Source organism: Typopeltis vanoorti, chromosome 12, assembly GCF_054136105.1.
Source record: "Typopeltis vanoorti isolate ZY-2024b chromosome 12, IOZ_Tvanoo_1.0, whole genome shotgun sequence".
NCBI lineage: Eukaryota > Metazoa > Arthropoda > Arachnida > Uropygi > Thelyphonidae > Typopeltis > Typopeltis vanoorti.
In genome coordinates, this window is record NC_143560.1 from 71,513,355 (window position 1) to 71,537,838 (window position 24,484).

General features: G+C 35.6%; 1 protein-coding gene across 6 annotated transcripts in view; it reads left to right on the forward strand.

The window, feature by feature from the left end:
- Positions 1 to 24,484, forward strand: part of Adck5 (aarF domain containing kinase 5) — a 255,110-nt gene that overhangs the window by 63,661 nt on the left and 166,965 nt on the right. For all 6 annotated transcript variants that reach the window (XM_090402087.1, XM_090402088.1, XM_090402090.1 and 3 more), the window contains one exon: positions 303 to 443. In XM_090402087.1, coding sequence (XP_090258213.1) covers positions 303 to 443 — 141 coding nt within the window. The remainder of the gene's footprint in view (positions 1 to 302; positions 444 to 24,484) is intronic.

Here is a 24,484-nt window from a genome sequence, read left to right on the forward strand (position 1 = left end):
AGTACTAAAAATGAGAAGACGATTATGAAACTTCAGGAGATGTCTGCATTATGACTAAAGAATATGTTGATGCTGCATATCTTAAAGCGATATAAACTATAAAAATCTTAGGGAAGGAACACTGTCATTAGACATCAATAATCGGCCCATTTAGTTATCTTCCTTGTTACAATATTTTCATAAAATGTGATGAACAGAAAGCAAGAATTTTTCAAACAATTAAGTATTAAAATATTTTGTCTTACATTTGGTAATTTTACTCCACTTGACTTATTGCATGGTACTTTTTTATATATATATAGCTTGAGCAGTTGTTTATTGAGGATTTTGGCAAATTACCAGAAGAAATGTTTGCCTTGTTTAACCGTACACCAATTGCTGCTGCCAGCCTGGCTCAAGTTTTTAAAGCCAAAACATATGAAGGCAAAGATGTTGCTGTGAAGGTATGTAAAGGTGAATACTGTTTTTATCTCAAAATATCCAAAAGAACATCAGAGTTGTTTTAGCAGCTGTTGACCAAACACACAAATACTTCCTATATCTGTTACATAATGTGGGGGTGGGGGGAATGCACAGGTTCAGACATAGCAATCATCATGCAAATCAAAATCAACTTATTGCCCAAACACTAAAAATTTACATTTGAGACATTTACTTAGCAGAATTCTGCTAAGTAAATATCTCTAGCTTTTCTATATGGCATATTACAAAATGTACTGAATAAATTAATTGTATTAATTAGATTAAAAGCTTAATTTAATCTGAATGAATTAAACCTTTGTTTTTTGTAGTGACATATACCACTTCAGATTATTCTTATAGATCTATGTTAACAAATTTCATTTTTATGCATATAATGCATTTGTTATTTGCATAAAGTTTTTAGGCAAAAGTTTAAAGTACACTATGTTCATAATATAATGTAGCTAGTTTTTGTAATCTTTGCCTTGAAGTCTCTGAAAGAAATGGTCATGTTAAACCTTGTTTCAGTTATTTGTCATAAACTCATGATGAAACTCTTAAGCTGTTACTGTATGCCCACAGATGCGAGACCCTTCGACACTTCTGTGCATGTCAGGAGAAGGCGAATCCATTCTGATAATAGGATAATCAATGTGTTTCGTGGGATGAGTGTTTATTATTATATGTCGGAAAATTAGCTTTTTATGAAAATTCTAGTTCTTAAAGTGGTAACTATTTTACTTGTACAGCAGTTGGAAAATTTGCTTATAAAGCACGTGATTTCGTGTGTTGGTGACCAATTCATACATCCTTTACTTCTTTCTCCCCCTTCAGCATGAATTGACTATTCTTGGCACGTTGCCAAGGTCGGTTCTATGAAGTGTGGACATACAGTACTTTATTTTGTGTTAGAGACAGGAACAGAGGTATGTATAGCAATTGAAACCATGGGATGAATGCTCCATAGCTATGTCTTAAAAGTATTCTTATTGACTATTGATAATGTACTGTAAATATAGAACCTCCGTAGCTCAGTTGGTATAGATTAAACCCTGTGGTCAGAAAAACCTGGGTTCAATTCCTGTCCAAGTTGTGAACCTTTATCTGGTCTCTTTTGACTAACAGTGAGTTAGCCAGTCTCGTATGAAAGTAGAGGGTTTTTTCCACCTGGAAGCTCGGGTTTTTCATCTCTCAGAACAGGCAAAAAAAGCCCCGTGAACCCACATCTACAGACATAAGACACTCCTGGAATAAGGATTAACCAACCTATTCTGTAGTATTTCAGTTTCTAATGTCTACACAGTGAAGTGTGGGTCTACTGAGCATAAATCAGGATAGGGAACTGACAAAGAAATGCAAAACAGCATCCATGTGTGAATGTATTCTGAAGACCAAAAAGGCTTAAGTTATAATATCTAAGGTTTTTTAGATATGTGGCAAGTAGAAGAAAAAATGATCATGGTAAGATAATGTTAATGAATGAAAATGGTAGAATGGTAACTGCCGTAGAAAACATTCTTCAGATATTCTGTGATCAATTTATAAGGGTATTTCATAAACCCTGATCAAAAGTATTTGATCAGGGTGGAATCATGAGGAACTTAAGTGTAGAGTTCATAGGAGAGGATGGCTTAATTTTGAGTGAGTAGGAGGTATTTGAGGAAATAAATAACCTTGATGTCAATAAGGTGATAGGATTTGATGACATATCACCACACATCTTAAGGGAATGTTACAGGGAATTGGTAGTAGCATTGGTATGCCTCTTTAATAAGAGTCTTACAACAGCACAGATTCCAAGGGAATGGAAGGAGGATAAAATTGTTCCGCTGCATAAAGGTGGTGATAAGGCTATAGCTTCAAATTATACGCCAACCTGTATATCTGGACTTATGGTTGAAGGTACTAGAGAGAGAGAGAGAGAGAGAGATTGGTTAGAAACAGGATACAGAAATGGGTTGATAACAGCAGTATTCTTTGTGGTTATTAGCATGAGTTTGTTAAAGGGCTCTCGTGTTTTACTAACTTACTTATGTACTATAACAAGGTGACAAATCCCTTGGACAGGGGAGATGCATATACAGTGGTGTACTTGGATTTTGAAAAGCCTTTGATTGACCACCACATGACAAACTGTTAAATAAATTGAAATGGATGGAATTGGATAATAGACTTCTGAGTTGGATCAGTGACTGGCTGTCAGATAGGTATCAGAAAGTTGTATATGGGGGTGCAGCATCCCGAAAGAGGAAGGTCACTAGTAATGTATTGCAAGGGTCAGTTTTGGGACAATTGTTGTTCAATTTGTATGTTAATGATATTGGGATGGGTTTAACTAGTGATATGCAGCTGCTTGCAGACGAAGCAAAATTGGGTAGAGCAATGCAGAGCAAGCAGATGTTATGGCCTTACATGAGGACTTGAATAGATCGTATAAATGGGCCGGTAAGAGGAAATGTGAGTTCAGTGTTGTGAAATGTAAGGTTTTGAGATTTGGTAAGCAACAATGGGATGCAAAGTATACACTTGGTGGAGAAACTTTAAAGGAAGTAGAGGAGATGAGAGATCTATGAGTGATGGTGGACAAGGATTTGAAATTCAGGGACCACATTGACAAGTTGTGAATATGTCACATCGGATAATGGCGATGATGCAGAGGACCCTGGCATGCAGAAATAGAGAGGTTATGATGCCATTGTATAAGGCCTTGATCAGGCCTCATATTGATAATTGTGCACAGATTTGGTTGCTAGGTTTTCATGGTGATGAGGATATGTTAGAAAGGGTCCAGAGAAGATTCACAAAGGTTATCAGTAGTTTTTGGAATGTGGAGTACGAGGACAGATTGAGAGAATGTTAGTTGCAGAGCATTGTGAACAGGAGGGAGATGGGAGATATGATGGAGATATATAAGCTGGTCATTGGCTGTGTCAGGTTGATATGGAAGTGATTTTTCATAGAGTGGGAGAGGCAGTTAGAACAAGAGGCCATTGCTGGAAACTGTATAAGAAGGGTATGAGCAAAGTAGTGAGAAGAAGTTTCTTTGCATGAAGAGTGGTTGGTGAGTGGAATGCATTCCCTGAGTGTGTTGTGAATGTCGGCACATTGAATCAGTTTAAGGCATGGTTGGATGAGCATTGTGCAATAGTGTGTACCTCCCACGATGAGTCTCTGTCTCCATGGAGGTGTGATAATAATACTAAGTTTATACCCACTTTTTTCTTATTGCTTCTTCAATGAGGTGAAAGAAAATCTTTTGATTTTTTAACGATACTTGTGACATAATGATTAGGAAATATATACACGTTAGCACAAGAATAATGTTTAATTTGCCCAATATTTCGGTCTAAATATTACAGACCATCTTCAGTGGCTACATAGAAATAGTTTTAAAAAAACAAAGAGGAATACAAACAATTGATCATTCATACATAGAACGCACCATGTGATGTCATATTGCTAAGTATTAGAAGAGTAAACATTTAAAAAATAAATAATGTGTTATCCTGATTAAACTTTCCCAAAATTTTGATATAGATATACAGTCATTACGATTCAAGTTAGGACGTTGAAGGAAGGCCTCTACACTTTCTTTAAATAAACGTTCATTGTAGCGACATCTGTGCAGGAGGAGATTATGTTGGAGGTTTAATGGACTTTTTACAGCACTCACAAAGAATTAAAATAGAATTTAATACTTCCTATATTTCGTCCTAGTCACTAGGACATCTACGGGGATTACAAAGACAATTAATGTAACAAGCACACAAAAACTTACAATACTAAGCCCAACCACGTGGGTGACAATAAAGTCCTATCTAGGTGGAGCGCCCTCTAAGGGCAGTTGTAGGTGGCCTGGAATGTAAGGTGGGACCTCTGGCGATGACTGTTTCCCAAATCTTCGGAAGCTTAATGCAACCGTATTTGTTAAGATTTGGTTGGTTTTTGAGAGCTGCTGCTGCTTCTAAGAAAAGTCTCTCTTTCTTGAATTTGATGTGGTGGAGCATGGTGGTTTTTTTCCATGATACTCTGTTGGTGGTGTCTAAAACATGGTCAGCCAAGCTTGAATGGCCATAGTTGTGTTTAACGATGTACGACTTGTGTTCCTCTAGGCGGATGGATGGATGCTGATCTGCCTGTCTGTCCAAAGTACGCAAGCTTACAGGAACAGGGTACTTTGTAAACTCCAGGCAGAGAGAGAGGAGGGAGCTGATCTTTAGTAGAACGGATAAGGGTAGCCAGTTTGCGGTAGGGCTTATATGCTGTGTGTAGGTTATACTTTTTTAGTATCTTAGCTATTTTTTCCGAAGTGCCACGGATGTAGGGTATGGTGATGGCATTTTTAAATTCTTGTTGATGAGAGGGACGGGGAATGGAGGAGGAAATGATTATTTTTTTGATACTGTGTTCGCTGTAGCCATTGGAGAGGAAAGTTCTGTGTATGTGGTTAAGCTCAGTAGTGAGGGCGGTTCCACTGGAACAAAGATTGTGGGCTCTCTTGGTAAGGGTTTTAATGATGCCATATTGTTGTGAGGGGTGGTGGTGGGAGAGTTTGTGAATGTATCTGCCTGTGTGTGTGGGTTTTCTGTATACAGTGAAGGCAAGTGTATCATTAGGCAGGCGCGTGACTAAGGTGTCTAGGAAGGGTCTCTAAGCCTCTACACAAGAAGTGCAGGAGGAGAGTCTTGGACCAAAGGATGTTGTGGTTTGTTTCTAATCCATGCTGATATTCAGACCGAAATATTTGGCAAATTAAACATTATTCTTGTGCTAACGTGTATATATTTCTAATCATTACATCACAAGTATCGTTAAAAAATCAAATTTTATTCCTTCACGGGGAAAACTTCACCAAAAAAAAACGGTAAATTAGGTAAACTATCAATAACTCAAGGTAAATTACGAGCGAGGATCATCATTTTAAAAAAATGCTGCGACAACAAGATAATTCCTAATTTTGCTAAGATTAAAGAAACCATTAAATCTCCTGGAGCTCATAATATTTACAGGAACACCAGTTTATCTTTAATCCGTAATAAACTCAAAGCTGCTAAACATGATCTGGCTATTAACATTCAGCTAGTTTCTGATCTCTGTATCTATATCTCCACAAACTTAGCACCACATCTTTCAAACATAGTTCTGGATGTAGTTAAATGCTCTTTACAACGTTCTTATAAAAAAACAGAATCAACATCTAAACCACGAATATGATGTTCTTGTTTCTAAACAAATCAAGCCTTTCCAAGTTCCAGATAATTGGATCGTCAACATATCCGGTCGGCCTTTAACCGATAATGAAACACTCATCCTCTCAAAAGGACATGATTTCTCTATTGTCCCAAAAAAGATTCCATATCTAGATTTTCTAGTTAATATCGAACAAAACCTCATTCCTCTGTCAAGTGAAAAAGCTAATGCTCTCCATCTAGAAGTTGCTTCTTCACTACTTAAAGCCAAGCTTCCTCCTTCGAACATATCTCCTTCTGAAAAGAAAGCTATACGTTCCTTATGAAACAACAGTCACCTCATCATTACCAAAGCTGACAAGGGAAAAGCGACAGTAATTATGGACTCTTCAAACTATAGAAGAAAACTTTCCCTTTTACTTCGAGATCACTCAGCATACTAGGAACTCAATTACGATCCAACCAACAGACAACTGAAGAAATTAAATTCCCTTCTAGATGAGGTCATAAGTTTAGATGTAGACACTATTGAAAGACAAAAAACTCATTTTGCAAGGCCTCCCAGGTTTTATGGTCTACCAAAAATACATAAGACAGATATTCCTCTTCGCCCTATAGTGAATTGTACTGATTCTCCTACTTATCGCATAGCCAAATATCTATCTAAATTATTGAAGTCACACATTGGCAACTCACGCTCTTTTTTCAAAAACTCTTCTGATTTCTTAAATAAATGAAAAAACTTCTCTTTACAACCTACAGATCACATGGTTGCCTTTGATATAGAATCTTTATATACGAATGTACCTCTCAAAGAGACTTTGGAATTACTAGCTGACATCTTCCTACAAGATATTATAAAACTATTTGATTTCGTAATGCACTCTGGATATTTCTTATGGCAAAATAAATTTTACAACCAAGTGGAAGGAACAGTCATGGGAAGTCTACTCTCTCCTGCTCTTGCAAACTTTTATTTAGAACATCTAGAAGAAGTCCTGTTCTCATCTATATTCCCTCAACCATCCTTTTGGGTTAGATATATAGACGACATCTTTGCTATATGGCCTCACGACAGAGACGCCTTACCTTCCTTTTTAAGCAGTATCAATTCCTTACATACTCATATCAAGTTTACCATGGAAATTGAAAAAGACAACAAGTTATCCTTTTTAGATGTCCTTCTGATCCTTTTACCTTCTGGTATTCTTACAACAACAGTTTACAGAAATCCAACTTTCACAGGTCGTTATATTCTCAAAGAATTTACTCATCACCCTTGTCAAAAAACAGAAGTCACAAAATGTTTAATCCGATGAGCAAAAACTAACTGTTCAACTTCTCATTTATTACAGAAGGAACTTTCAACTATCAAACATCACATGAAACTAAATGGCTTCTCCAAAAAGAGTACACAACATCTTTTCGATTCTTACAAACCAACACAGAACAACCAAGATTCAATACATCGAGTTCCACTTCCTTACATTTCCAGGATTTCAGAACCAATTTCGAGAGTTCTAAAGAAATATGATCTAACAGCCACTTATACACCTATTAACAAATTATCCACCCAGTTTCTTTCATCTAAAGATAAATGCTCAACCTTGTCTCTATCTGGTGTGTATCAAGTTCCTTGTAATCGTAATCATTTTTACTTTGGACAAACTGGACTTTCCATAGAAAAAAGAATTCAAGAGCATCAGTCATCAATTCAACACAACAGACCTAAGAAATCTGGATTAGCTCAGCATGGATTAGAAACAAACCACAACATCCTTTGGTTCAAGACTCTCCTCCTACACAGATGTCGCTACAAATTTGAATGTTTATTTAAAGAAAGTGTAGAGGCCTTCCTTCAATGTCCTAACTTGAATCGTAATGACTGTATATCTATATCAAAAATTTGGGAAAGTTTAATCAGGATAACACATTATTTATTTTATTTTATTTTATTTTTTTTAAATGTTTACTCTTCTAACACTTAGTGATATGACATGACGCAGCGCATTCTATGTATGAATGATCGATTGTTCGTATTCCTCTTTGTTTTTTTAATTTATTCCTATGTAGCCACTGAAGATGGTCTGTAATATTCAGACCGAAATATTTGGCAAATTAAACATTATTCTTGTGCTAACATTATATATTTCTAGAAAATCTTTTGATGACACTCATTTATGAAAGGTTGGAAACTAATATCATATTTAGTTTTATGGGTGTGCTAAGGGTTAGATAAGCATGGAAACCTACTCTTCTTTTACCACCCTAAAAGTAATCATCCATGCCAGTGCAGTTTTAACCCATAGCTTGTAGGAATTGAAAATGAAAAAAAAAAAAAAAAAACATCTGCTGGATGAACAGGTCAATTTTATTTCACTGCAAGGAATTAATTGTGATATATTTTGTTGTTTAATTAGAACTCACATCCTCATCTGAATAGATGTTTCTTTTACTAAGATAAGGTTGCATAAAAGAAAAATTAATTCATTTAAAAAATTGGAACTTTGTCTTTTAAGAAAAAAACTGTTATTTCACATGAGATATTATTTTGAAGATAATGCTTACTCTATTGTTACAGATTAGTTTTGTTCTGTTAACATAGTCAAAATGTTATAGCTTTGTAGAGTACTATTTCTTACTCATTCGGAAGTACCTTAGGGTTCCATGAAAACTTGTAGGAGTTCCCATATAGATCATATATAACCTTAATTAGATCTAGTTTCTGAAAAACTTTTGACTACTTTTTATTAAATTAACATAAATATTATGCATGATATATTTTCTTGATTAAAATATTTTATAGTAATGGTTCATTGTCATTTCTTTTTGATAATTTTTTATGAAAAGTTTCAAGGGGGTTCTTGCCCACCTAGCATATACCAGATCCTTTGCACCTGTATCCTACCCTACATAGAGAAACAGGACAGACAATCCTAAAATGAAAAGAAAAATACAAATGGCACGTAAAGTTTCTTCATTACTGAAAAGTAGGCCTTTCTATTCATGCACTTCAAATGTGGCACAGGATTAATTGGAAAGGTATCCAGTCCTTAACGTTGCACCAAACCTATTACGAAGGTCATTGTGTGGAAGCCTGTGTAATGCTTATTCACCAACCAAATCTTAACAAAAAATGATGACTTCAAAGTGCCAAGGATTTAGATGGCTCATCTACAACTGACAGAGTATTGAGAAAAAAAGAAAAGGAAAAAAAACAATTTTTCAAGCAGGAATAACCTACATATTATACAGAAATATTATTTTATAATGGTTGAGTGGCTGAGATAATTTAATCCAGGGTTTCTCAAACTGTGTAAGTGTTCAGCAGTAAGTTCTGGAATTTGTTATTTTAGTTTTCTAGGCATTTTTCATGAATAAATATTTTATGGTAGAAATATTCTGAGGAGAATAATATTCGTGAATATGTCGAAAAGCTCAGACCCAGAATGCCTAATAACATCTGTGTATCGTTAATTTGCACACATCAAAACTTTTCAACATTTGGGAAAGGGAATAGTGCTGTTTATGACGAGTCATAAAAATTGCCTGCAAACGGATTATAACAATGGGTGGCATATCCTCTGTTCTCAAAACTGAAGGAAATGACATCTGTGTAGCAAATGTCAGTGACCAAGCGGCATATTTTTAAACATGGAAATATTCATGAATTATCATTAATTTTCACACATCGAAATCTTTCAACAATTGGGAAAGAGAATACCGCCATTTATGGCCAATTATAAAAATTGTCTGCAAGCCGATTACAACAATGGATGACATGTTCTCAAAATTGAACGAAATAACATCTGTGTTGCAAATGTCAGTGACCAATCAGCAAGGAAGTATAAAGAAAATTTTTCCACTGAAATTGAAGATCAAGGTAGTCTGTATCCAGTTCTCAAATCTATTAATACTGAATACTTTCTTTGCAAGTTCGTATTGCAATGTGTAAGTGCTTGTTCTGAAACCGAAGTGCCGTAATTTTTTTAAAAGTAATAGGAATACAGATTTAAATTCTAATATGAATAAGAGACAAGGCACTTTGTTTAATTTTGGTATTAAGAAATCTCTTATTAAAGGTGTTTTTGACTGAATAGATAGGGAGTCATCCACCTCAAGCCTACAAAGATATCCAGGATGTACAAAAGAAGGGGAAAAACTACCAGCACACAGGAGAAAAAGTCTGCATTCACTCGTAAGTACTTAGAATAATATTATAAATACTTGGTGATCAGAATGGGATATATCAATGAAAATCAGCACAAATTAATTTAATGTTTGCCTGAGGAAACTACAACATGCTACAAGATTTCATTAGTCCAGTGATTGATAACTAATTTAAATGCAATTTTATATTTGTCAACATGCCACACCATATACATAAGTGTACTAATACTCTTTATGATTATACCATACTTAATTATTAATACTTATGTTAATGTATGAACTTTAAAAAAATTTGGAAAGGTATTTAGAGTAAATTTGTTGGGACCGGGCCCTCGTCTTTTAAAAAAAGAATTCTTCTTACTCTTTTAACTAATTTTATAATTGATATATCTGATTTATTTCGAACTGATTAATTTTTTGTGACTGAACATTTTATCAAATCTTTCTTATTACAATTGCTTTTACATTATTTGACACGGTTTAGTACTTTTCTTACAAGTATTGTTACAATTCATATTTACTTTTGTGTGTTGCAGTTCTTTTTTACTGTTTTGCATTATTCATTTTCTTTTATATTATTCAACATTTCTTATTTATAATCTTATTGTTTTTCATACTAAAGTTACCTTTACAACACAATTCTAGTTGTTTTTATTACAACTCTAACAAATATTGGAATTTGAATATTATTAAAAAATAACCCATGGATTCTTGTTTAAAGACAGGAATTTTAACACAAGGAGGAGCAAGTACTTCTGCTGACACATCTACTCGTATGATTGGAGAAGATAAGGAATTGCAAACTGTGGTTTTTTTCAAAAGCTAATATTAAAGATCTAAGAACACACCAAAACGGAAGTACAATGAAAGTTATTTAAATTATGGATTTACGTGTATTGGCAATACACATGCTCTTGATGCAATGTGTTATATGTAATAAAATACTAGTAAACAGTTCTTTGGCTCCAACTAAACTTCGTAGGCACTTATAAACGAAACACACTGATTACAAAGGAAAAGATATACATTTTTTTAAGAGACGACGTGACTCGCTAGAAAAATCTAAACTTCAAATGGCTACAATTGAAAATGCAACAGAGGCATCTTTTCGCTTGAGTTACCTCATTGCACTTAATGGTGAAGCTCATACAGTTGGTGTGACACTCATTAAGCCTTGTGTGAAAGACATCGTATCATGCATGTTAAACGAGCAGGTTGCTAAAAAAATAGATGCAGTACAATGATCAAATGATGCTGTTTCACATCACATTAAAGATCTTTCTGCTGACATAGAGAAAGAGCTAATTCATTGACTTAGACTTTGCAGTGGATATTCATTGCAAATGGATGAATCTACAGATGTCGCAGGACTCGCTGTATTACTAGTGTTTGTTCGTTACATATTTGATAAAAGTATTGAAGAAGATTTACTCATGTGCGAATATCTACAAGAAAAAACTACTGGAGAAGATATATTGAACTGTATTAATAATTATATTACAAAACAGGAAATCGGTTGGGAGAAGTGTATTGATATTTATACAGATGGTGCTCAAGCAATGGTAGGAAAGATGAAGGGAGTTGCCACACGTATCCTGCAAGTAGCTACAAGAGCCACCAAAAGTCATTGTGTTTTGCATTGGCAAGCACTAATAACAAAAAGAATTCCTGCATATTTAAAAACTATTTTGGATGAAGCTGTAAAAATGATCAACTATGTAAAATCTCGAGCACTTCAATCCAGATTATTTAAACTTTTGTGCGATGAAATGGGTAGTGCACATAACACACTTTTATTACATACCGAAGTGAGATGGCTATCCAGAGGAAAAGCATTATTGAGGCTTTTTGAACTTCGTAGTGAGTTAATGGTCTTCTTGACATCACATAATTTAGGACAAAATTTTATTCAACTTTTTTATTAAAGAATATTGCAATTTTTAATACAAGAGATAAAATTGCATCTTTTAATAGGAAGTTGCAATTCTGGATTTCTACAGTTGAACATAATAATTTTGATTGTTTTCCCACCTTGCATGAATTTTTGACTGAAATAAATTCTAAAGTAAATGAAGAAGTTTCTAAGGTAATTTTAGAACACTTGCATGACTTGCAATCAACCCTTTTGCAATATTTTCAAAATCCAGTGAGGACAATTCTTGGGTTCTGAATGCATTTACAGTGCCAGCTAAGCCAGCAGGCTTCATTGCAAGTGATTGTTAAAATCTAATTGACTTAATTAGTGACTGATTTAAAACAAAAATACAAGGAACTCCGATAAATGATTTCTGGACAAATTTAACAGAAGAGTACCCCAGCGTATCAAAACTAGCTATTCTTGTTTTACTTCCTTTTACAACGACATATTTATGCGATGTAGGATTTTCATATTATGGTGCAACTAAATCACAGTCCAGGAATAGACTCAACGCTATACCAAATATGAGAATTCAAGTTTCTAATATTGTGCCTGATATCAAAAGAATTTGTAATTCAAAGGCCAAAAAACATCGGAGTCATTAAGAACTTAATTTGCAATATACATGTATATACCCTAGTTTATTTTACTATTTTTATGTGTTTTTGTTTTTAATAATTAATATTTGACAATAAATGTTTGTTTTTTCTTAATGCTTAGATTTACTCATTTATTTTATTTATTATTTATATTTACCTACCCTACAAAACAACCAAGATGTTCCGTTAAAATTTCAGGATTTGTGAAGTGTTCTGTCGTAGGAAAAGAAAGAAAATTTTTCCACTAAAATTGAAGAGCAAGTTAGTTTCTGTATCTGCTTCTGTTTCTGTATCCAGTTCTCAAATCTAATAATTATGTAATTAACTAATTAAATAATTAACAGTTTCACAAGTTCATATTATAGGGTGAAAGTTTCGAAACTGTAGTGCCATGATTTTTTAAAAGTAATAGGCCTGCAGAATTAAATTTTAATATGAATAAGGGACTTCGTTTAATTTTGGTATTAAGAAATCTCTTATTGAAGGTGTTTATGATGCAACAGATAGTGATTCATCCACTACCAGCCTACAAAGCGATCTCCAGGATGTACAAAAGGAGGGGAAAACTACCAGCACACAGGAGAAAGTCTGCATTCACTCGTAAGTACTTATAGTATTATTATATTATAAGTACTCGTTTTGGTGATTTTTGGTGATCAGAATGGGATATGTCAATGAAAATCAGCACAAATTAATTTAATGATGGTTTAATTAATAATAAAAAATCAGCTAAATTACCAATTTATTAATACATTACAAAATAACCAAGGTGTTCTGTGAAAATTTCAGGATTTGTGAAGTGTTCCATCGTAGAAAAAGTTTTAGAAACCCTGGTTTAATCAATGTATTCATTGCTTTTTTTTTTTTTTTTACCAGAGATCAAGCTGTGGCCGATTGTCCAAAGCAGTTATGCTTAGCTCAATGTATCAGTGTATCTTGCGATCCTCTGTGTGTGTGTGTGTGTGTGTGTGTGTGTGTGTGTGTGTGTGTGTGTGTGTGTGTGTGTGTGTGTGTGTGTGTGTGTGTGTGTGTGTGTGTGTGTGCATGCATTCGTTCGCTCGTTCCTAAGTATGACCTCTTGATATAAGGGTTGAAATATTGAAGTTTATTTTAATTTAATTAAAGTAAGTTTTCTAACATGCTAGTGTGTCTCCATAATTATGTAACCTTGAAAAAAAAAAGTGAAGGTTTTGTGATTTTACTGTTTGCAGTAGCTTAAAATAGCATTTATTCAATGGAATTTAGGCTCTTTTCTATAGTTCATTATAGCTATCATTTCCTTATGATGTCACTATGGAGTGAATTTACTGTAATGACCATGAAATTTATTACAGAGATAAAGTCTCATAAATATGGTTTAATATAAATAAGTTTTTATGTGCTGAACATATTTCAATCTTTAATCATGCAGATGGCAAGTACTAATAGTACGTAGTTAAAAAAAAAAAAACTGAAACCATTGGAATTATTTGAAAAATTATTTTAAAAAGATTCACAAATGTAAATTATTATTTTTACAGTAGGATATATGGTCCTCTGTAGAAGACAGCATGGTTCTCAAGAGTAGGTGTTGTTTTAGCAGTCTGTTTATATAAATGCTGAGAAAGTAGCAATTAAGACAGGGAAAGTGGATAAACTATATTACCAGAGTTTGCAAAAGGCATTGAAATGAATGCTGCACAGAAAGTTATCATATAAACTGGAATCAGTAAGGATGACAAATAGATTGGCATGAATAGGATGAGGCTGACCAATATGTATCAAAAACTTGACTGGAGAAGCATGACTTTTTGATATTAATAAGTCACTTGGAATTTCACAAATTCTAAATGAAAGTGACCAGTGTCATGTTACAGCTGCGATTTGAACCCAGGTCTTTCCAACCAAGGCCATTGTGAATACCACTGTTAACTGGTCTGGCAAGATGGATTGATTGAACCAGTGGTACTTTATCCCTTTGTCAGATTTTCATTGAAATTTCTGGATTAAGAAATATTATTGAGCATTTGGCTTGCTAACTGTGGGCTGTTGACTACCAGTGAGTCTTTATAACTACTTGATCAGTATGGTTTTTTGGAATGTGTATCTGGAGATATTTGTTTTAGTCTTCTGCTGTGTTATAAATCGTAACGAGCTTCGAATATTATTGAGCCTTTAGCTCACCCATTTTGGGCTTCTGACAGTGGGTTTACAAAAAAAAAAAAAAACTTGTTAGGTATGATTTTGGGATTTGGGGACGTTTGTGTTTTGCTGGGTCATGCTCACTGTAATCTACTTCTTCATGGATTAGGGGATTTGAGTGAATAACAGTATTTGCAAAGAATTTTGTAGCCTTTTTGCTTAAGAAAGTTTTAAACTCGGGGTTATTGGCTTCTCAGCAAAGCTATATGTTTCTTATGAACCATGGTGCATTAAATGCTATTCATAAACTATGTTATGAATTGTCTATAGTTTGTTAGCTTTTGAATCTGCTGTGTGACTCCACACGGGTGAGCCATACATTAGGACAGTACTGATCAGCATCTTTTATAGCAGTAGCTTAAGTTCTATGCTTAACTGGCTATGACAATTCAGTAACAGATATAGCTGCCCCATTGCCCTATTTTCTTTTGAGCAGATAATAAGAGTTGTAAAGCAAAGCCCTTTATCTTGTACCTCTAAGTATTTGGCTACTGGTTACCATGGAATGGACTTGTACCAAACATGACAACTTTGCCCTCCAGGGACACTTCTCTTTTTGTGAATAGTAGTGCAGTGCTCTTGTTTGCATTAACACCAATTTGTCATATTTTGAGCCATTGTTCTAGTATTGACACTATGTGTTGCAGTTTTTTGGTTGCCAGTCTAAGTTGCAAGAAGCAGACTGTTACTGCAGTATTATCTGTGTATAGAACCATTCTGGTGGCAACTGTGTGGAATGTTAGCCACGTACCAAATGGCAGATGTGATAGCAGGTAGCCCCGGGGGAGCCTGCAGTGATATTGGAAGTTTTTTCCACTTGGTTAGACTATAAATTATATATTTAGTTTAATTCTTTATCCAAGTGTAAGCAAACCAAGTTTGCACCTGAAGTATCTTCATGACTGGGCAACTCGTAAAGGTGGTATAAGTTCTCACCACTTGCCTTAGTATCTCCCATAATGCAAAATGATGAGAACAACAAGTGATGAGAACTTATACCACCTTTATCATGAGTTGCACCAGTCCTGAAGATACTTCAGGCTCAAACTTTGTTTGCTTACACTTGGATAAAGGATTCAACTAAATATATAATTTATAGTCTAACCAAGTGAAAAAACTTCCAACATTTTTCTCTAATCCAGAGTAATTTAATAATAAAGTGTGACACCCTTTGGCAACTCGTATAGGTAAATATGACTTCTCCATTACTTCCACCTTGGTATCACAACCCTTGGTTCTGGCTCCCACTGATGAGACCTCAATAAAGGTTGAAACCGGTCTGAGTAGTGGCCCTTCCCTTAATGCATAGCATTATACATGTCCACAAGGAGATGTGCTTTGCATTATGAGAGATACTAAGGCAAGTGATGAGAACTTATACCACCTTTACCATGAGTTGCCCCAGTCCTGAAGATACTTCAGGTGCAAACTTTGTTTGCTTACACTTAGATAAAGGATTAAACTAAATATATAATTTTCAGTGATGTTGTAAATTAAAGTTGTTTTTAACCTATTTTGTGATATCCTTTACTTTATTAATATTCTTTAATATCCCCTTTATATCTTAGGGTTTTTCTTTATCTATATTATATTATCTCTATATTTTATTTCTATATCTCTCTTCTATATTATATATCTTATCGTCACTACCCACTTCTTAACTTATGTCTCTGTTCCTTTGTGCAACTCTATTAACTTTAAACTAATATCCTCCTGTTCCTTATTTTTACCTCCAGTATTCCTATTTTTATTATACCAAGGATCTCTAGATATTTATTTGAATTAGTGACTGCGCCTCTGGAAATCCTTTTATGGCATTAAATATTACTACTTTTGGTAGATATCATTCCTTACTCTTATACACAGTCGTGGCTATCCCTTTATCTAAATCTCGTATTAATTATCTATCTTCCCCGCTCACAATCTCAGTTGTTTTTTTAGAACAGTACATCCAAGAATTAAAGTAGTATCAGGCAACACTATTAATATTTAAACAACAAAGGTTTAATTCACATAAGACAAATTTTACACTGCATTATTCAATAATAAAAGGAAACATTACAATTCAAATCTGCATAAATAGACTAGTTAAGTTCCTGCATTTTCTCACACAAATCATATCACATAGTTAACTCATTTTCTTAATGCAACATAAGTCATTTATACTGAGCAATGGTACTTGTTACTAAATTATTAAATCTTACTCATTGAACACAAACAATATCTTTTACACTCAATTGCTCTTTCCTTTCTATGCTGGGAATATTATATAGGCAAGTTTCACCAATTCAGCAAATAGTTACACTATGACTTATTTCAACCTACAAATTCCTGACTTAATCACTTTATAATCTTTAACTGTTAGATATGCCTTTTTAGATCAGCTTCTACTTACAGTCCATTAATAAGTGTTCTCTTAAAAGCTCAAGCAAATTTAAGAAACGGGTCAACTCACTTTATAGCTGCTACCCTCTGTGTACTTGGCTTCGAACTGGACTTCCATTCCGCGTCAGGTTTTTTTTTCAATCCCTCTTTACACTGGCGAAGGGTCACTGATGCTTCCTTGGGATGCTGTACTGTCGCACTTCGGGTGAAGATTATCAGTGTTGGATTGTGATAGAGTGGAATTTTATGAACTCCTATCTTATCACAATCAAACATGGGTTTCCAAACTAAAAAGGGAAATAAATACAGTAAATTGCCTCTAAGTGTAAAATAAGTAATATGTATATGTATATCAAGTAAATTCTGTTATGAAAGGGTAAATAAGTATGTATTTTGTGCCATTCACGAATGTGGCTAATTTAATATTGAAAGTGTAAAACATTAGCAGAGCATTATAAAATAACATATATAAAAGAATTATAGAATGTAAGCACAAATTCAACAGTTGGGGGGGGGGGGAATGAAGTCCAAAGGTCACGGAGCCGTATGCAAGGGAGCGGCTCGTCCCAAGCAAACAATGTGACGTCAGCGTACGTGCGATAGCGGGGGAGAGGATGGACCCTGTGATGCAATAGCACGTGAGAGTTCGCTGGACATCGAATAGGGCGAGAAATGCTGAGAAGAAAAGAGAGAAATATAAGGGTCATGTGACTCTGAAACAAGGCTTTTTTGTTCCTGGATCTCCTGGGTGTTCATCTCTCGTGGTGCCGTGGGGTGCCAGTGCCCCATACCGGAGGATCCGATTAAGGCAGTTGTGGGTCTAGGCGGCCATAATTCTCCATGGAAAAAGCAAGTCCGACTGTCCACGGAAGGCCAGTTTCCTATGAACCTATGATGCAATAAAGAACCATAAAGGGAAGATAAGTAGACTTTGTTTGTGTTTCACTGAATATGAATGAATTATTTGTGCCACGGTAATATGTTATAAAAGGGAACATTAATGATATAGGATAAGGTTGTATTGCTATCACTTTAGAAGGATATTGAATTTATTTTTATTGTCTGTCGATGTGTTAAAGTTCACTTTTATATTGAATGAAATTAAGGATATGTTTAGAGTGAAGAATTGACAAATTATAAAGAGATTGTGAAAGATATGAATGTTATCTTGAGTAGTCTGACAGAGCTACGGAGTTTTTGGAATAACTGTGATAATAATACATAAATAATGCATTAGAGAGTGTTAATATAGTTTTTACTTTATATAGCTGCTACATAATATGTTATAAGTTTAATAGTAGTGTTTGAATGTTTTATGCTTTGTATGGATCTCCCTTAAGATGGGATTTGAATTAATGTTATTAAGTGTATCTACCTTTGAGGATTAATAAACCTTGCTTTTGATTCTAACAAAGACTTTCTGTGTTTTCTGGAATCCGATGCACCGCTTATAAAATATTAATGCGAACCTTTGCGGAATATTAAAAAGGGTATATTTTGGCCACGTCTGCGGAGTTGATAGGTATCATTAAGTACTGTCCTGAGATTACCTCTTGGTTGTTAATATTAATAATCTAATAGTGCTAAGTGGCGCAGCGAAACAATTAAATTTCTTGGTGTTTTACAAGAGGTAAATCTTGGACACTCTGATACTCTGGTACTGCCTCGATCTCAAGGAAATTCCATTGTCCCTCAGAGGTACCACGTGTTTCCCGATAGAGTGTATTACGGAAATACAGCATAAAAGGTTAAAATAGTTGTGATAAGGAAGAAAGTGACACAACATAAATGGCGCAGTCAGCCGATAGGATGTGGCTTATATAACTGAAATAAGTACTTTATATAAAACACAGTAAGCAGGTTTCGGATTCCAAACAGAAATTCTTAACAAAGGCAAAGGTTGATGCAATATTTGTGTAAACTTAGAGGCAAATATGTCTAATCCTACGAGTAGCTCAATAATGGAGGACAATGAGTTTTTTAGATGCATTAATCCCCAACAAGTGTTCCCCCAGTTCTCAGGTGAAGATTCTGATAATGATGTCATTTCGTTTTTTTCATACATAGAAGAACTAAGAAAAGTAGGAAGATGGACTGACTTTCAGTTACTGGTCTTGCTCCGAAGTAAACTGATAGGGAAGGCAAAAACCTTCCTATACTCCTCTCCCATTCTAAGAGAAACCCTGGAGTATTCAAAGTTTAAAATGGTTCTAATTTCCCAATTCTCTAAACTAGGAAGTTTGAGGCCTAGTTTATGGAAACTCCAGAGGTGCACTCAGAAGGACAGGGAGAGTGTATCTGATTTTCAGAACAGATTACTAACGGTGGCCAGTACCCTGAGTGTCCACAATGAAGAGAAACCTCATTTGGACTGGGCCATTTTCCAGCAATTCACTCAAGGAGTGAGAAAGGAATTTAAGGAAACTGCCTTCAACAAAAAAGTAACTAATTTGGATGAATGCTACAATGCAGTCAGAGAAAGGGAGCAGATACTTGGAGACATACATCCCACGTCTGCTGCCGGTCTTGTAAACTTGTTTGAGCAAGAATGCTGCCCAATAATGAACCAAGACAAGAAAGACAAATCCAAGACAAGAAAAGGAAACGAGGGCAATAATAGTGAGACAGTGAACAAGTTGATTGAAATCCTGCCTGAGACTTGTAAGATCAGGGATATAATAAAACAGGAAGTGGAACTGCTCCAAAAACCTGTCATGGAGCGATTGGACGACGTAATGAAAAGATTAGAGTCATTATCAGTGAAGGCCCCAGAACCAAATATCTCTGAGGCGGTCGAAACTAAATGTTTAATTAGAGAAGAGGTCGAGAGACTACAAAGGCCCTTCTTGACCGACTGGACGCGGTAATGGAAAAAGTTTCAGCTATTACCCCCCCAAGAAAAGTTTGTAATACCATCAGAGAACAGGATCAATGATCAAGGAAATGGAAAAGAGTATCCCAGATGTTATAGGTGCGATAGAATTGGGCATATGGCTCACAATTGTTTTAAAGGCAGGGAACTCTTTAATAGAGGTCATGAAAACGAACCTAGACCTCATACTTATGCTAATAGAACTTGGAAGAAGGGACAAGGAATAAGTGGGCAGTCTTATGAAATGATGGTGAAGACCAGTGTGCTTGGAGAGCATTGCATTGCCCTACTTGACACTGGAGTGCAAACCTCCATCATTTCTGAAGACTATTTTAAAAGGTTAGAACCCTATATTAAGAACAAGATCACTTACCTTAAAAGATCTGTGAGAGTATTTGGGTGTACAGCCTCAGCATCTCACGCATCTAAATCAGTAAATCTTAAAGTGTATCTGCCTGAGTTCAGAATGTGTGTCTGGCATGAGTTTCTGGTCTTGTCAGGATCTTCTCTCCCACACATAAAGCTGATTCTGGGCAGTGATTTCTTAATGAGATACAACTTTAAGTGTGATTATGCGAGGAAAGAAGTATATCTCCTTGGAAGAAGGCAAAACATAAACAGGGAAATTGAATCAAAGTTGCATAAGAGCAGAAGAAACTCACCTAGAATCCGATCTTTTAAGGGGAGCCTTAAAACCCAGGTTAGTAAGTCTAAAGGTAAGCTAGCAGATAACTACTCAAGCATGAAGGAGCACACTTTGTCAGCAGAGACAAGCCCTCATGTGAATCAAGTATCCTTGGTAGCACGAACTTCACAGGGAAATTCAATTGGCACTGGGAGCCTAGAAATAGACACGTTTAGGCCTAATGTCCCAAGAGTTAGGAAAAGGAAAATGAGAGAGCCTAGTCTCCATCCTGATAAAGAACTTAGCAGGACTAGATGCCTCCAATTCACAAGGCAATTTTTTGACAATCAGAACACCTCTAAAGGGGATGGAACAAAAATTGTAATGAGTGAGAAAGAGGAATCCGAGGAGACTGAACAAAATAAGACACTAAGTGAGATGCAAACTATCACAGGGGCACACGTTAATTCAAGAGTAAGAGAAACCCACAACATGAAAGTTTGAGATGCCATTAAAGGAGAGACCCCCCCCCCCTTTTAGAACAGTAAGGAGGAACACTTGAGAGGAAGAAAAATTTTAGAAAAATTTTTATTGGAAGGGGAGGCCTATGTTGGATTGTGATAGAGTGGAATTTTATGAACTCCTATCTTATTACAATCAAACATGGGTTTCCAAACAAAAAAGGGAAATAAATACAGTAAATTGCCTCTAAGTGTAAAATAAGTAATATGTATATCAAGTATATTCTGTTATGAAAGGGTAAATAAGTATGTATTTTGTGCCATTCACGAATGTGGCTAATTTAATATTGAAAGTGTAAAACATTAGCAGAGCATTATAAAATAACATATATAAAAGAATTATAGAATGTAAGCACAAATTCAACAGTTGGGGGAGAATGAAGTCCAAAGGTCACGGAGCCGTACGCAAGGGAGCGGCTCGCCCCAAGCAAACAACGTGATATCAGCATACGTGCGATAGCGGGGGAGAGGATGGACCCTGTGACGTAATAGCATGTGAGAGTTCGCTGGACATCGAATAGGGCGAGAAATGCTGAGAAGAAAAGAGAGAAATATAAGGGTCATGTGACCCTGAAACAAGGCTTTTTTGTTCCTGGATCTCCTGGGTGTTCGTCTCTAGTGGTGGCGTGGGGTGCCAGTGCCCCGTGCCGGAGGATCCGATTAAGGGAGTTGCGGGTCTAGGCGGCCGTAATTTTCTGCGGAAAAAGCAAGTCCGGCTGTCCACGGAAGGCCAGTTTCCTGTGAACCTATGATGCAATAAAGAACCATAAAGGGAGGATAAGTAACTTTGTTTGTGTTTCACTGAATATGAATGAATTATTTGTGCCATGTTAATATGTTATAAAAGGGAACATTAATGATATAGGATAAGGTTGTATTGCTATCACTTTAGAAGAATATTGAATTTATTTTTATTGTCTGTCGATGTGTTAAAGTTCATTTTTATATTGAATGAAATTAAGGATATGTTTAGAGTGAAGAATTGACAAATTATAAAGAGATTGTGAAAGATATGAATGTTATCTTGAGTAGTCTGACAGAGCTATGGAGTTTTAGGAATAACTGTGATAATAATACATAAATAATGCATTAGAGAGTGTTAATATAGTTTTTACTTTAGATTGCTGCTACATAATATGTTATAAGTTTAATAGTAGTGTTTGAATGTTTTATGCTTTGTATGGATCTCCCTTAAGATGGGATTTGAATTAATGTTATTAAGTGTATCTACCTTTGAGGATTAATAAACTTTGCTTTTGATTCTATCAAAGACTTTCTGTGTTTTCTGGAATCCGATGCACCTCTTATAAAATATTAATGCGAACCTATGCGGGATATTAAAAAGGGTATATTTTGGCCACGTCTGCAGAGTTGATAGGTATCATTAAGTATTGTCCTGAGATTACCTCTTGGTTGTTAGTATGAATAATCTAATAGCGCTAAGTGGCACAGCGAAACAAATAAATTTCTTGGCGTTTTACGAGAGGTAAATCTCAGACACTCTGTTCTCTGGTACTGTCTCGATCTCGAGGAAATTCCATTGTCCCTCAGAGGTATGATGTGTTACCCGATAGAGTGTATTACGGAGATACAGCGTAAAAGATTAAAATAGTTGTGATAAGGAAGAAAGCAACACAACATCGGCTTGTGGAATGCTTGCATGCGCGTTGGATCAACGGAGCAATTTCTTCCCTCTGACAACAGCTCCCAGTTAAGACTCATCAATTCATCATCGACCATCAATTTTGCCTGGCGGATCGGCTCCTCGTCATCTTTCTTTCAGACCACTGGCATTATTTCTCGAACCAATGTCGTGTCCTCAATGGCTTACATCTGCCGGACAACCGTTGGCAACTTCTCGATCCTTGACGAAAATTTCTCGAACCGAAGATGCGATGTTTTCACCTACACCTTTTATTCTTCCGAATCCTTGTGCAGAGATATGTGAACCCCAAACTTTTCGGCGAAATCCCTTGATCCTTTTCTCTGACTGACCCTTCCTTTGTTTTTCTCCTACACTCCCTAAATCCTCTTCATTCTGGCAGCAGACATTCGTTTGAAGCTTTTGTCGGTCCACCTAGCAATGACCTTGAGCTTTTGACCTCTTTACAAAGCTCTTAAAATATACTGCTTTACTATTGGCAATGTATTGCTTTAATACTATGCCTTCTAGAATATTCCCTTATTTGGCATAGAGCACATACAAATTCCCATTGGGATTATTTACATATAACATACAACTATTTACAAGTTACAGGTCTTACTATGCTCGACCTTGGTAAACTTTATGTAAAAATATTTAGATTTGTTATAGCTACATAAATATTTTTACAATGTTGCATTCAGGCAGTCTAATTTCCTGTAGTTTCACTCAGAGTTTGCAGTCACTGAGGTATGATTTGGTAAGTTTGATCAGTGCTGGTAGGAATTTGGCCTGCAGGAGTTTGAAAAGAAGCCTATTGTGCTATATTTTGCTGAATATTTGGTCAATGTCTAGGAAGAGCTCCCATTTGAACCCTGTGATGATGTTTTCCACAACTCTGAAAACTTGTTCTATGGAGTGGTTCTCCCAAAATCCAAATTACTCATCAGGGATGAGATTTAATTCTTTAATGCAGTCTTATTAGTATTACCCCCTCAGCTGTTTTTCCTAGGCTGGAAAGTAGGCTGATTGGGGATGGTGAACTGCCTTTCCTGGTTTTGAGAATAAGATTACATCTGCTACTTTCCATTGTGCAGGGAAGTAATGCTATCTTAATATTGCATTAACAATAGCAACAATATGTATTACAGGTTTATATGGGAGGCATTTGATGATTTTGTTAGAAATCCCATCTGGACCTAGGGCTTCCTATTCTTAAATTTGGTGACGATTTCACATACCTTAGCAACTGATGTCAGTTGGATGGAGTTTGTGTACTGTAGTTTACTGTGACATAGACTTTGTCTGCATCTCGGTAAACTAGACCATTTCACCATGGATTGGCAGGAAAGGTTATGGTCTGTGCATAGGCCTTTGGTCATTTTCCCAAGCATCTGGTTCTCTGTGTTTAAGGAGTGAAGTTATGTCTTTCATTGTTGATTTCAATAGTTTCTATGTGCATATCAGACTAATTGTAGAAACTTCCAGAATCAACAATCAATAATTGTAGATTCTGGAGATCCTGTGATCACTGTGTTCCTCGCAGCAGCAGTCATTGAAGGTTTTACTGTTTCAATTTGTAGTGCTGCTGTTCCAGGCTGTGTGCTTTGCATTCAGGTCTCCTGCTACTAGCACTGCTTAGTTTGTATCTAGAATTTCAGGCATGTCTGCTTCCATGAACTGTGTATAGAGTTATATGCAGAGTATATTTTCAGGGGGGGGGCTTATTTGCAGTTTGGACCTCCACTCACATGATTTCTATGGATAGTGGCAGAATTTACAGTTTCATTGTGTTTTTTATTGAGCTTGACAAATATAGCTGTGCTTCCCCCCTCCCAATCTTGTTGGGTCTGTCATTGCAGTATAGAATATAGAACATTTCCTGAGCTTTGGGTTGTTGGCTGGTCGAAGGTGGGTTTC